The sequence below is a fragment of the Oryzias latipes genome, chromosome 12, assembly GCF_002234675.1.
Source record: "Oryzias latipes chromosome 12, ASM223467v1".
Taxonomy (NCBI): Eukaryota; Metazoa; Chordata; class Actinopteri; order Beloniformes; family Adrianichthyidae; genus Oryzias; species Oryzias latipes.
Window position 1 is genome coordinate 17,197,879 of NC_019870.2, and position 15,371 is coordinate 17,213,249.

General features: G+C 37.8%; 1 protein-coding gene across 2 annotated transcripts in view; it reads left to right on the forward strand.

The window, feature by feature from the left end:
- The window catches only part of sfswap (splicing factor SWAP), a 62,056-nt gene that overhangs the window by 23,542 nt on the left and 23,143 nt on the right, over positions 1–15,371 (forward strand). For both annotated transcript variants that reach the window (XM_011481916.1, XM_020707781.1), the window contains exons 8-14: positions 1,710–1,977; positions 2,171–2,323; positions 2,409–2,502; positions 5,022–5,082; positions 5,835–5,938; positions 6,037–6,166; positions 12,655–12,851. In XM_011481916.1, the coding sequence (XP_011480218.1) occupies positions 1,710–1,977; positions 2,171–2,323; positions 2,409–2,502; positions 5,022–5,082; positions 5,835–5,938; positions 6,037–6,166; positions 12,655–12,851 (1,007 nt within the window). The remainder of the gene's footprint in view (positions 1–1,709; positions 1,978–2,170; positions 2,324–2,408; positions 2,503–5,021; positions 5,083–5,834; positions 5,939–6,036; positions 6,167–12,654; positions 12,852–15,371) is intronic.

The following is a 15,371-nucleotide window of genomic DNA, read 5'->3' on the forward strand; positions in this document are numbered from 1 at the left end:
GGAAGGATTACAGGACCCAATACACATGTTCACAACCATTTATGAATGCGCATATTAAATCATGTGGATTTACAGGAAAGAATATTAGGCTTTCTTCAAGGTTCTAAAACAATTATTGAAAAACTTCAAGTAAAATGTTAATCATAGCAGAAGATGTGTGTTTTTTAGCCCTTTAATACATGAAATTAGCCTAGAATGCACAGGATTAGCACAATGCTGTCCTAGAGGTAAGTAACTAATTACAGTTCAATTATGTAAGAGTTGAAAGTAAACAGAATTGTTTCTTTTTTTGTGTGTGACTACATTTATCAAAAATGTGCTGAGTGTTATGGATGAAGTGGATAAGCATTCATCAATTAGAGAGTTTCTGGTTTAACTCCTGTTTTGTGGTGTTTCCATAAAATGTTAATTATATAGAAACTTCCTTTGACATGACTGCATCCAATAATATTGCAAATAGAGATTTTAGGGTTTTGCTTATAGTCAAAGTGTTCCCAGTAGTTGTTTAATAAAGATGATACAGTTTTTAGCCACAAAAGAACTAACTTGTATTGTTTTCTAGGACATTGTATCTGCCATAGCAGCAGTAATTCATTAGAAATTTGCCTCTGAGTTTTGGGCTGGACTGTTGGCTCGGACCACAAAAATTTGAAGAAAAAAATGCAAAAATTACGCTTAATTTTCTAAATAAATATCATTATCAGGAGGACATTTAGAAAATGTTAAAAACACAATTTTCCTCAGAGTGGGTCTTTAAGGTGGGAAACATATCTAAAAATTATAGCGGTACAATAATTTGAAAAAAACAAAAGGGACTTCATGAGTTTTTGAGAAAGTCCTTTTTAAAAGGTCGTGAAGAGAAAAGAGCTGAACAGAAACAGTCCAGTTAAAATATATTGACACATAAATAAGGTGTGACCATAAAATTATACTAGGACGTTCTGCAGCAGCCAGACACTGTAAATGAAATCCGCCTGATTAACTGATCATTGTTTGATTTTTAATACCGCTATAAAAAGGCCTTTGGCAGGGTGGTTGTCTGCCATGTTCCGTTTGTTATCAGCCTAATGTACAAGAGGAGCCATATCATTAATGAGCTCAGGAAGCCAAACGTTGTTGCCCATCCACCTGAGAACAGTTGTAAAGGCCATTTCCAAATGTATTTGTGCTACTTTGTCGTTTCACAGGGGGGAAAAAAGATTGGGACAGGTTTCAATTTTCCATGAAATGCACCTCAAGAGTCCAACTCGATGTCAGAATTTAAAGTCTACTGGTTGCATGCTTGATATTTAACATTTTGGCAGTTTGGAAGGTTGAAATTAAATGATTTTTTTGAAGGTTTAGGAAGTGAAAATACCATCCAATTTAAATTGGTGAAGCTGCAAAGGCCTTTATTATTATTATTATTTTTATTATTATATTTCCAAAAACCAAGATTTTTGGGGATATTACTCCTGTATTTCTTGAGATTTAAGACTTTCTGAAGTGCAAATATATTTTATTATGTTTTGATTCGGAAAAACTAAAAGCTAAAAAGTCAGATTTTTGTTTTTTCTGTAGTAGACCATCACAATCTTTCAAACAGATTTAAATCATGCATGCAGCGTCTGACAAACAGTACTTTTATAACTACAATAACTGAATGATTTATGTGAAATAAAAGCATTCTTATTCTGTGTTTTTTTTGTCTCTTTTTGCATGAACCACAGCTGTAATGTACTATGGCTACTACATGCTACCAGATGGGTCGTGCTGCTTTGCCCCTCCCCCCCCAGGTGTCGATGCCACCTCATACTATAGTAGCATCCCCCCAGCTGCTATGGCAGCCCCTGCTTCTGCTGAAGCTTTGCAGCAGGTAAGGACTGCCCCCACACCCGCTGAAGCTGTCACATTGGCAGCTCCTGCTCCTGCTGCAGCGGCAGCTCCTCCTCCTCAAGTCTCCAGCTCCACGCCTCCTGTCAACGCATCAGAGACCAGGTAGGAGTCTTTGTGGCTTTTACCTGCATCTGACTGAATCTGTAAATAGGTTATTGCTGTACTTTTGAGTTTTCAAATTTCAAAACAAATATCTCAAAACGTACATGAGTTGTGTTCAGCTGACCTCAGCTTTTGTTAGAGGTGATTATAAAGAAACAAAAAAGTAATACTGATGATATTTCCTCTCAAACAGCTCAAAAGTTGAACCCTCGGTCTCCACATCAGCGACACAGGCTATCGTTCCTCCTCCACCCGACATCCAGCCCGTCATCGACAAGCTGGCTGAATATGTGGCAAGGAATGGGGTGAAGTTTGAGGCCAGTGTTCGCGCCAAGAACGACCCCCGGTAAGTGTTTGGGACTTTCTGTAAACCACCCATGTCTTGTGTGCGCTTCAGTCTCATGCACATTCACTCGTTCTGTCTCCTGCAGGTTCGACTTTCTGCAGTCTTGGCATCAGTACAACATCTATTATGAGTATAAGAAGAATTACTTCATGCAAAAGGAGGGAAGAGGCTTGTCAGAGGTATAGAGTTCTTTAGAACCATACAAATTTATGCTCAGTGCCTTATCCCCTCTAGCTGATCCTCACTTTCCTGTTTTTGCACTTTGGTCCTTTTGGAGGACTCTGAACCTCTCGTTGCCCTTAGAATATTAATCTGAAAAAATGATTTGTGGAGATGCTTTGAAGAACAGGACTCGCAGCAATCCTCAAATTAAATGTAATAACGGTCATGGAGTAATGAATTTGGTTCTTACCAGCAAGATTGAGTTCAAGAATAATGTTAAGGGATGGTAGCAAAGCGGACGTGTCCTTAGTTCTGCAGCAGCCAGAAAAATGTCTCACTTTTCCCTCATTAAAAGCAACAAAAAGAATTGCAGTGATCTTATTCAATCGTTGTAAACTACATGATGCATTACAAAAAAACCAGATGCTGCAGAACAAAATAGGAAATAAGAAAATGAATTTAACCGTGATGGTGGGTAAAAACTGTGTCTGCGCACTCTGGAGGATTAACACCGAACATCTCAATTTAAAATGTGCTCCTAATTATGTTCAGAGTAACCTTTTTGTTTTTAACCATCTACTGTTATCTCTTTCTTGATTTATGAACATTTTTTTTCTCCTAGTGTTATCTTGATCCAGAAACATAAAATCATGATGGAATACTATCAGTAGCTTCACGTGGGCTAAAAGACATCCAGCAGAGTTATTTAAGATGTTTTAAAACGCATCCAATTAGGCCTGCAAAAATATATCGCTAATTTGTCGTTATCGCAATGTCAAGCTGTGCAATATTCATATCGCAAAAGGCTGCAAAAACTGAAATAAATGATTACCTTAAATGTGCTAAAACAATCTTATGGCAGTTTGAAGTATTTAACGAATCAAATAAATCCCTTAATGCATTTGACCAATCGGATGGACACCTTCACATTGTTGACCAATCAGATGGAAGCTTGTTATGTTAGATGATCGCTTCCAATGTCAAGGAGGGTCATTTGGAGTATAATTTTTAAACTAAATTATATAGTTATTGCAATGTTAATCCCTAATATCGCATATTGCGAGTTCTCCTCACATCGTGCCGCCCTACATCCAATTAAAAAGAAAAACTCCACATTGCCTAGCAAGTTGTTATAATTATTTTAAAAAATATGTTTGGTAGTGTTTTAAATACCATATCTTTAAAGATCCACTCCGACCGTCTTGTAAAATATTTAAAATTGCTCCCAGAGAGCTTTTGCCTACAATCACCATATTTTCCGGACTATAAGTCGCTCCAGAGTATAAGTCGCATTTCTGTCGTGTCATTTATTTTACAAACTACTTGACCAAAAACCGTCATTGCCATTATCATCTTGGAAGGCAAGTTCTAAAATGAATAAAAGAGCATAGAACATGCTGAATTGGTGTAAGAAATGCTAACACAATGAAGGTTACTTAGCTACACAAAAAATAAACATGAACAGAAATGGTGTCCAGTGCTTATGTCACATAACAAACAGCTTTACGTAACTATAATCTCACTCCACTAAATCCGTTAAATTCTTCGTCCTTTGAGTCCCTTCTGAAAAACTCCGCCAACTCCGGAGGAAGACGGCGCAAAGCTTCCTTTTCTGCATGGCTGTCTTCAGACACGGTTCCAGTTCAAATTATTCCAGAGACAGGATGGTCTTCCTGGTTGTCACTGAAGCCCATGCTTGGTCGATCGATCTGGTAGCTTGCAGAAAAGTTGCATGGCGCTTCCTCCCGGTTGCTGTGAAGCTATGCTCGCTCGCCCAAATCCAAAATTTCCTTAAAAATGAAAGTATGTGAATTATAGCATTGGTTCTAATGGCTTAAGTTAGACTTCATGAAGTATTACGGTAAAGAAATTGATGAAAAATGCACATTTTATTCATAATAATGCTGCCAAGTGAAGCATCTTGATGAAATGTTTAGACGAGATAACCGCTTTACCCATCCAAATGGGCCAACCCTAAAAAAATAAAATAAAATAAAAAATCAGTTGTTTAATAAATAGTAAAAGGACAGTTGTAAAACACGAAAGAGGACATTTTCCTGCTGACATTTTGTTTTTGCCGAACACTTTATTTACTTTTACAATTTTTGAGTAAGAATATGAGCAGTTTATTCATAGATGTCTGCCCTACATTTTTCACTCTCCCAATATTTGTAGCTTAAAGTGTGTGTTTTTTCATTGCCGTTCCTCCACACAAGTGTAAAATATATGCAATACATTTCTCCTCAGACTGGTTTCTGTTTTTAAGGTGGCATACATCAATAATAGTAATAAAAATGGACATCGGGGAGCCAGCTCGCTGTAGGGTCTTTTTTGACCATAAATATGGACAGAATTCCATGTGCAAATGGCAGGAAATGCCCTACAATTCAAACCGTTTCCATGACACGACTCAATGAAGATGCTTAACCATCACCCAAACACAGGATTCTATCAAAGACGTATTGAAAGGAAACCAAATGATGGATCTTTACCTTACCTCGTTTAAATATGTTCTTTTTGTTTTTTCCCCATCTAGAACGGCAAAGAAAACGAGCCTGAATCCGATAAATCAGCCGACGGGTCAATGCTGACAAAAGGTAACATATTACACACAGACGCAATCGAAATTTAACCCTCTTTTCTTGAGCTGTTTCTACAAAAGTAGACGCACATCTGCGAGCAAACATGTATCTGATCATATCGGTGTGTGTTGACTTTTATTGCATTGTCTGTGTGCTGCTGCGTTGGGACTCTGTTGTGCATGAATCTGTTTTTTATTAAAGCAGACAGGTTTATGTGACGGTATCAGAGCACAAATGTCTATGCAGATGAGCGCTTACCTCTGCGCTTGCAGGAGTCGTAAACACGTGCAGACATTTCATGCAAATAAAAGCGTGCTCGCATACAGATTGCTTGAATGCAACCAATCACGAATCTGGTAGGGAAAACTAATAACAAAAAAAGTATCCTGCTTGCTTCAAGAATGATCTTGGTCCTGCATTAAGGCTGCTGCTTCAGGGAACAGGGTACATTGTCATCTCTGCTCCATTTAATAATGCAATAGAAGTATGTTTCCTGCTTAAACCACTTTTGTTCTTCCTTTCTGACTCTTTTTGTTTTAAAAATATATTGGTTCTATTTCCTAGTTTCCCTTTTTGTCTGTCCCCGTTATTTCTGAATACTTGTTTTTGGCCTGATTGAACCACACTTACCACATCTTCTTTCTTTTTTTCTTTTTTTTTTTTGTAAGTGTAGAAATGCTGGAGTGGCTGTCTGCCTCCTCCTACATGAACCCTCTTTTTGGTACCGTGGATTGACCCCTCAGTGTGCTCTCCTTGTGTTTTCACAGCCTCTTTCGCACCCATCAGTTTTGCCATCAAACCCAAGGAAAACGACCTGCTTCCTTTAGAGAAAAACAGAGTGCGACTGGATGATGACTCTGACGAGGATAAGGTCTTTTTGTTTCCCTTCTTCTTGCTTTATGGTCTGAACTACAAAACTTCCTCCGGTTGTTGCAGCGTGTTTAACATCGTCGTCATTTGTGTTTAAAGCTGCTGGAGGAGGCGAGTCTAGAGGCTGTGATGAGTGGGGTTGAAATGGCTGTGAAGGAGGCGGTTCCAGCGATCACACCTGAAGAAAAGAGAGCCACCCTCAGTTTGGAGGAACTGGAAGCAAAACAAGGTGAATTATGAAATGGATTATTTTTGGTTGTTTAAAATAAAAAAAACTAAGGGGTTAAACAAAGCAATATAATGACTGGTAACAGACACACTTTTAAATTCTATCAAACAAAAGTGTCCTTGATTTATCATGGTTCAGCACTCTCAGCCTCACTTTTCTATTATTTTTATTTTTCTAATTTTAAACCTGCTGTGTTTTGTTTTCTCCAGCACACTGTGTTCTGGGTCCCAGTTGTCTGTAGACAACAATCAATCACTTTGCCGTGTCTCCAGTACAGAATGCTTCAGTTAACTTTAGTTACATAAATCTATTTAATACTACTTTAATACTATTGTTTTATACTGGACTTTTTTTCTATGAATGTATGAACTTTGAGAGTTTAAACAAGAGAAAAAAATGTGAAAATGTTCATGTCTGTGTGAGAAAAGTCAAAGTGTTTTGTGAAGAGTTTTACAACCTTAAAACATCTAGAAATATTGTGAAAAATACATTTCAGGATTCACCCATCGCAAGTTATTTTTTAAGAACTCCTGCAATAACCGAGGAGCCGCTGTATTTCATGAAGTTTAACTTATTAATTATTTCTACCTAAAACTTTTGATTGCAAGTATAAAATTATTTTGTTAAATTGTTTATTTAGGGGTGTTTGTCCATCACAAAATAGCATTGAAGAGATTTGGTTACCAAAACGTTTTGTCACTCTTGTTATTTACAGCAGTGTTTACTTTTCAGGCATAAAAAAACAAAATGACCCTTTTCCTCATCATAAACGCTCCACCAAATTTCATTGAAGCCTAGTTTGTTGTTTGGGGAGATAAAAGATGGAGACGGTCAGACAAGAAACTTGGCAGCAACAACAATGGCGGAAAAGACAAATGTGCTGCTTTTCAGCATCAAAGAGGTTGACGGGTCCACTTTGGGTTCACTGAAACAGTTTAAGAGCATAATGGCCACTTTTGAAACTGACCAGAGAAAGGCTGGAAGAGCCTAATAAAAAGCTAAACAGAATTGTCTTTGAGGGTCACTGGAGTGGATGTCAGTCAGGAGACCTACCTTGATCAGATAGTACTAGAATCAGCAGCAGACAGCAAACTTGAATCTGTGGAAGAATAAGCTGAGAATAAACCTCACACACTAAATGTGGTCTTTGCTGGTACATTCTGTTTAACTGTTGGGGCTGGGGGCATTTACCTGTGGATGTCACCGTTCAGTCGTGCAAGTTTAACGAACTAAATGCTTTTTGGTATCTTCAACAATGTATTTCATTAGCGTAGTTGTGTTTTTAGCCTCAAAAAAGCAAAAGATTTGTTGTTGTTTTGGTAGTTTTTGTAAAAATTGAATTTTTTAAACCAAAGATTACAAGAAGGAAGAAAGTAACTTGATGGAGTTTTGCATTTTCCTCTCTATTCAAATTACAATATTTGAGTTAAAAGTGAATTGCTTACATTTTAAAATTGGAAAGATGGTTTCAACCCGCACAGTGACAGTTGAGATGTTATCTGTTCCCATACTCTGGAATTCCCTCCCTAACATAGACTCTTTACAAACGTTCAAATCAAAAATCATCTGTTTAGTTCTGCCTTCTCATCTTGATTCACTTTTGATTTTTCTGTCTAATTCTATTTATTCTGCTTTTAATGATTATTTTAACCTTTGTTTTGTACAGTGTCCTTGGGTTTTCAGGGCTCCAGACTGCGAGCAATTGGTCGCATTTTGCGACCAAAATTTGAGAGTGTGCGACTGAATTTTACATCCAGTCGCACATGCGCGACCAGTAAATTTGCCTCCCCCACCCTTCGTATTTTTTATACATTAAACGTGGAAGGGGCACGTCAATGATCAATGAAATAATCAATGAGACGCAAGCCCACACGGACGCAGCCAGACACACACTCGCGCACATACTCATCAAACGCGAGGACACACTCGCATGATGCCTGTCTGTGAGGCGGCCACTGCGTGTGAGAAGAATAGGGAAAGCCACTGTGAGTGGCTAAAATGCGTGTAGGGGCCTAGAGATAATCGAGTGCGGGACACATGTCCCATAATGCATTGTTTTGTAGTCTGTAGGGCAGCTTTCAGTCAGTTCAGTTTCCAGCTGTGTCCGGGTAGGTTTGCCCCTTGCTCCTCCCCTTTCTCGCGATATTTTTGTGATGATTGACAGTTGATGTTGGAGCAAAAACAAAAATATATGTCACACACCAGGTGATCTGCGCAGCGTTGAGTTCACCTGGGTGATCTCAAACACGCTTATTGTGCATCTTGGCTACACCTATTTGGTGTCACAAAGATGAATTTCCATCCGTTTTCTTTACTATTTGTACCGTCATGACTATGGAGTCCTATACTGTTCATAATTAAATAAATAAATATTTAATTCAATAAATAAATATGGCCCCATGCAAATACACAATCAACCAATTAATCTCTCATAAATATATAAAAAGATCATGAAATTGTGAAAAACCTGCACACTGATTTTAAATTAGCCATTGTATTATTCAATATATTTCATTTTGCTTTAAAAACAAAAGTGGCTTTGGGCGAGTGTGCATAATTCAGGTGATTTTGTGGTCGGTTTGGCAATTTTCATCTTCTTATGAACGTATAGTAGTGGTCTAAGTTAGGACGAGTGGTTGTTGGAGTTCCACTAAGCTTCTATGAACTGGAGTTTCCATGAACGCACCATGCCGCGTGTGGGAGGGGCAACAAGCTAATGTTTTTAGCCTGATAGCCACATGGAGCGGTTGCTTGTGCTTATCTCAGTAACAATGCATGGATGCACAATGTACATGGAGAGTGTTAAGATGTCAGAAACGTCATCGCAGGAAAGGTTCAACATTTTTCTTGAGAGGGAAAAATAAAACCAGAGGACCTGATTATAATCATTGTCTCATTGAAAATAGAAAAATATCATAAGGTTCAGGAGGCCCGAGCCGGCTTGTCCCGCTTTGCACAGCTGCTCACTCTGTCGATCCTCCTGCGAGCCGACATATGTCACGATGTGAGCTGTGAGTGAATGGCGTAAGAATGAGGAGTGTGAAAGATGTTGACGACCGGAGCTCCTTTGTGGTTTGGTCCACACAAACCCTCAAACTACAAAAACAGAGTTGTGGATGTTTGCATCTTCTGCAGCAGACAGATAGTTTGTCTCTATTTGATCCTCTAATGTCAGCAAAGCCTCGCGGATATCGCTGAAACATGTAATCCCTCTGACTGGCACACCGCTGAGCGGGTATCGAGGAATATGAGTCGATTTTCCATGGGTGAGCCAATGAGCGTTTAGATCCCGCCCACTTTCACTGATTGACAGACAGAACCATTCTCCTGAAAAGCTCTTCATGAAATAAATAAGCCATTGTGAAAAACATCAACATGAAATAAAACAAAGCTACTTTGGAAAATATTCGATTTTGAAATATGAGCTTCTGAAAAAAGACAGAATTATAGTAAAATTCAACATGATTAAAAATGAATATTTTAAAATGCTGTTTTAAAATAATGAACATGTTTTTAAAGCAAAATGAAATATATTGAATAATACAATGGCTAATTTAAAATCAGTGTGCAGGTTTTTCACAATTTCATGATCTTTTTATATATTTATGAGAGATTTATTGGTTGATTGTGTATTTGCATGGGGCCATATTTATTTATTGAATTAAATATTTATTTATTTAATTATGAACAGTATAGGACTCCATACATGACAGTGATGCTGCTGTCAGTTTACCTTCTTGTTGCATTTTCAAAAGTGCAGAATAAAATGTGACACTGAATTTGAAACAGCACATTGTAATTTCTGCATCAATTATTAAAGTTTTTATTAGTAATACAGTGGAAATTAGTAGATTTGGTTAGCATGTTGATTTACGGTATGCGCCCCTAAATTTTCTGGTTGTGCCCCTAAAATTTTCAGTTAGGGGCCACTGTGCTCCTAGTGAAAAAAGTTAGTCTGGAGCCCTGGTTTCTAAAAAGGCGCTTTTAAATAAAATGGATTATTATTTGTTAAGAAAGAACTGTTGCTTATTGGTTTTGAAGTCTGACGTTGTTGAGATTAGAACCAGTTTTTATGCATAACAAAAACAAAAATCAATTTCTAGTGGCTTCAAGGTTGAACAGATGATTCAAAATTAATATTACCAAGACTTTTTTTTTTTTTTTTACTGAGTGAAAAACATCCCAAAATGAAATGGTGAAAGATTTGCACTTGGTTTCAAATGTCTTTTTAAAATGGCTGCATGACCAATGCAAGTGGCAAATATTCAGTAATAAAGATGAATTTGCTACAATTACGGTAAGTGTAGGTGTGGTCTGTAATCGATCAAGTTAATTGATGCATAAATGTGATTTACATACAATAGTTGGGATTTGACGAAGCAAAAGCCAAAGTCAGTCATTTAGTGTCTCCTTACATTACACAAAAAGCCTCTCCAAAGCAAACAGGCCAATTATATTTTACAGAAAATGCTGGTAAATATCCAAAATGAAATGTAACTGATAATTATTAGACTTAGAATTAGAATTGAGAAATAGAACAAATGAAAGAATTACAAATTGATTAACTCATATTCCGTTTAGAGTGTGTACTGCTCCAAATAATCATATTCCGGTAACTTCCCTTTGCGGTTGAGCTCATTTTGGTGTCATGGGGGTTTGTGGTCGTAGTTCTTCCATTCAGACAATGTTATGCGTTTTGTTGTCCAAGGGCACTTTCTTTTGTGTTCTTCACAGAAGACATTTTGGTCTGAATCACTTTGTACTCAACAGAGTGGAAGTATTTGGCCTTTGAGGCGAAAGTTGCAGAAGTACAAACTCGAGTTACTTCTCAAAAAGATGTCTTTCATTTTGGTACGTCTTAGAAGGAATGGGTGGGATTGTCTGGGTAGTTTGTCAACAGGGAGTCAATTACTTCTCAGGACAAACAAAAGTAAAAAGGAGCTGAATATTCTGCAAGCGACAGCATGGAGGCTGTTTAATGGCTTCCATTTTTTACCCCAAATCTTTTTTTTTTTTTTTAATCAGAATTTTCCTACTTCAACAATGTTTGATGAAGGCTGGATTCAGTCAAAAAAAACGTTTTTATTGAGTCACCAGTTCATAGATTAGCACTCACTTTTTTAATTCACTTCATTTTCTCGTATAACTGCATTTATAAAGTTTTGTCATTTTTATTTTAACCTTTTAACCCTTTTTAGGTCCCACTCCAATCATCTTTTGAGCCATTTTAAAAGCACTTTTAATCATGATTATGCCGATTAGGCAAAAAATGAAAGAAAAAAAAACATTCACTTTCTAGAACATAGTTTCTGCAGAGCGGCAGTAGTTCATGACAAAATTCTCCCGTAAGTTGTGGGCGGGACCTTTGGTGCGGAGCAACAATATTATGGAGCGGAGTTTGTAGTTCGCCCAGTTTATGTCACATCCAATGTCCTCTTTTTCAAAACCTCTTTTTTTCCATCTACTCCTGATTCCCAACTATTTGAATAATGAAATACTCAGAAAAGCAATTTGAAGTTGAATTTTCTTTACAAATGTCCTTCACCATCAGAAAAACATGTAAAAAACACACTTTTTCATAGAGTGGGTCTTAAAAGGACATGTTTAATCTTGTGAATCTATGGGATGTCGGCTTTCTTCTTGATTTAATTTTTTTTTTTTAATAAACCAAACCAATGGTCAGCAATTACAGTTTTCAGTTTGACTCCACGGGCCTGGTTTCTTTATCATCTCCAAACCAGATTTCTTTTTTCACTTTTTGGACGTCGTGCAACAAACCAAAGTCCTCCCGGTTGTGTAACCCAAACACTTCCAGTGAAAACATTGTCTGTTTTCATCTTCTGACATCATATAGGGAGTCAGTCAGCTGTGTGTGTGTGTACAGTAGTCGGAGGCAGACGCAGCGTTACTGTGTTGTCATTGTCTAGAGTACAGATGCATTCTGCTCCACTTGGCCGTTGTTCTCTGTGCTCGAGAGTGATTTGCTTCAGCAGCTGGCCTATTTTTACAGTGAGGCGATAACTGTAGCCCCTGTGGCTGCGTGACTGGAAGCTTTTTGTCTTCTGTACACATTTGCCTCTTCCTGGCTTCTCCTCGTTTCTTTTGTCAGTCCCATACCACTACTTTCAGAGACGGTTTTTTTTGTACTGTCAAACTAAAGACTTCTCTTCTTCATAGCCCAAAGTCCTTTTTTCACATTTTTTTTATTTTTAGACCTAATTTTTCAATCAAAAATGGATGGGAGGATCTTAGTTTTTATTAAAATGATTAAAAAACATACCAAGCCCAATTTTTGCTTCCATCTTTCCCATCTTCTTTTTGCCCTTTTCTTTCTTTTTTGTCTCGTCTTTTCAAACATAAACAAAATCACAGGCAAGCTGCCCACAGTTCAGTTGTCAAACATTAAACTGTCTGACGAAAACAATAAAGAGCGACAAGAATCCAACTGATCTCTCCAGTGTTTGCGGTCCCATCTTTTTTGTCCTCAGCCAAGCAGAAACTGGAGGATCGTCTTGCAGCTGCAGCCAGGGAGAAGCTGGCCCAGGCGTCAAAGGAGTCCAAGGAGAAACAGCTGCAGGCGGAGCGGAAGAGGAAGGCAGCGCTCTTCCTACAGACTCTCCGTGGCCCCGCCGCTGGAGAGCCCGAGGCCAAGAGAGCCGAGCTAGATGCATATGCACAACTTGAGGTAGGCCGATAAAAGCCAGCCAGTTTGCCTTTATTGTCTTTGTGTTTATTCCTTTTGACCAAAAGACTCATGTGAGTGCTCTGAAATTCTAATTTGACTTCCTTCCTTATTGCTTTAAAATGTTAATTTTCATTGGCAAAATCAATTGAATGTATTTAGTCACAAGCAAAGCTTCAGTTTGAAAGAACCCCAACCCCTTTGAAATGGATCAACCAGCACATCCGAAGACTAAATCGTAAAAAAAAAAAACCCTTTCATTTCATAAATGTTTAAAGCTGGTCTTTGACAAGTTGATCTGAGACCGTTTTTCCAAAGTAAGAGGAGTTCAGATTGATGTTCGAGGCAATAATTTGCCTCAAAGAGATAAAATTCTAGGAAGCTGATAGATTATACTTGGTTAAAAATGGATATTAATCACTTACTGCTTAGATCTGTATGAAAAGAGAATCTGCTATTCGTGGATCCTTTTCATATCACTGCTTCCCTAAATTTTTGGTATTGCTAAAGCGCTATTAGTTTTTCCTTTTGGTTTTAAAATAAAATGACACAAAGATTGATATAGTTTCATTCGCAACATTAAAACACAACATCGTTTAGTTTCATTTCCACTTAGTGTGGATTTTACAGCACAACCCTGTTTTTCCAGAAGAATCAATAAGACTGACTGGACTGGAGTTTGTGGTAATGTGCTGTTTGCAAGGGAAAAAGCTCAACGGCTATTACAGCAGCAGTGGCTGTAAAAGTAATCAAAGATTTTATCAGAGCAGTTACAGCATCACTGTCTACGTTATTTCATGCTTCACAGCTCAACCACAACTGTCAACAGTTCAGTAAATAGTTTATTTTTTTAGCCTTACCTGTAGTGTAGCCTTGATTTAGTCCAGAGGTTAGATCGTTTAAAAAAGTTTTCAACCTTTTGGCCCCACAGCTTCTTTGCTGCTCAGCTGTTAATGCTTCTTTGCAACAAAACAATTTCTGATTCTTTCCAGGGCAGTTTATCCTCAAACTACTCTAAAACAATCGTTACGTCCTTGACAGGCTCATCATGGAGGGCGAAATATGTGACCCAAAATTAAAGGGGGGGGGGGAGGAGTAAAAAAGTTATTGAACTCGTTTACTTTCCGGTGAATTTAAAGGAGACAACAAAAGAAGAGAGCAAAAATCAGTTATGGGTAGAAACAACAGGACACTCAGACCCTGACTTAAAAAAACAAGAACACTTAATTGCACCTATCACCCCATCAAACTCACTAATGAAGCTTACCAAGAAGGAAGTAAGTTGATGTCTCTCTCTGGTCGTCTTTTAATCTATTTTAAGTGTTCCCAGTGGTCTTTTAATTATAATTATGCAGTTTTTAGCCAAAATCAATAAACCTGTGTTGTTATATAGGACATAGCTTTTGCAGAACACCAGTAGTTCATTAGAAAAACGTCTCTTTAGTTGTAGGCAGGACCCACTCATACCGGAGGACTGAGCCCCTGACACCCACTAATCTAACATTAGCGGTTTAACAAAAGTCTCGAGCAATACCGGAGCTATCCAGCTGTACAGTTTTGTCCCCGGAAGCCAGATCAGACGGTGGGAGGAAGCCGGAAATCCCGGAGAGAACCCACGCATGCATGGGGAGAACATGCAAAGTCCACACAGAAAGGCCCCCCCATTGATGTTGTTTTTTTAATGTCCTCCGGCCAGGACTTGAAGCAGGGGGCTTCTTGCTGTGAGGCAAGAGCGCTAACCACTGCGCGCCACCGTGCAGGTCATATATATATATATAGATATAGATATATATCTATATCTATATAGATAGATATAGATATAGATAGATAGATAAATAGATATGACACATTAGTCATGCACACAATACTTTTTATTCTATGATGTCATGGAAGATAACTGACAGAATATACACTCTCACTCTATTTTTTGTAGGTCAGCTATTCAAAATTATGTTTTTATTATCATTATAAAGTTACTGGGGTTTTGTGGTCATGTTTTTTATGTTTTTCTTTTCTTTATGGAATTGAGCTATCATAAAAATGTATTTACTGAAAAAATAGTTTTAAAAGGCACACTAGTTCTTTTAAAAATAGTATTTACTATGCTACTGAGTGGATTTGATCCCTCAGAACATAAACTGAAACTGTGGTAAATTTTCATTACAAATGTGAATCAGAAAAGGTCTCGCCCTATACCTTATTTAGTTTTTACTGCTTTGTTTATTGATTGCTAAATAAATGCATAAAATTTACCTAAATTTCCTTTCTAAAACAAAAAAGTGTGTTTACATAACTTTCCTAATGCCTTCATTTGCGTCAGTGGGGTTAGGAAAAATCAGTGTTCACCATGAAAGTGTAAGCGCAGATGGAGTTGTGTTAGAAAACACAGCATTCATGCCTAGGCAGGGTTTTTTCCTCCCCATCCAGCAGCCACATTCACATATTCTGTTCGACTCAAGATGATAAACATCTTTCCGAACCAAAACCTCTCTCAGCCGCTAATAGTGTGTCACACAAACACAG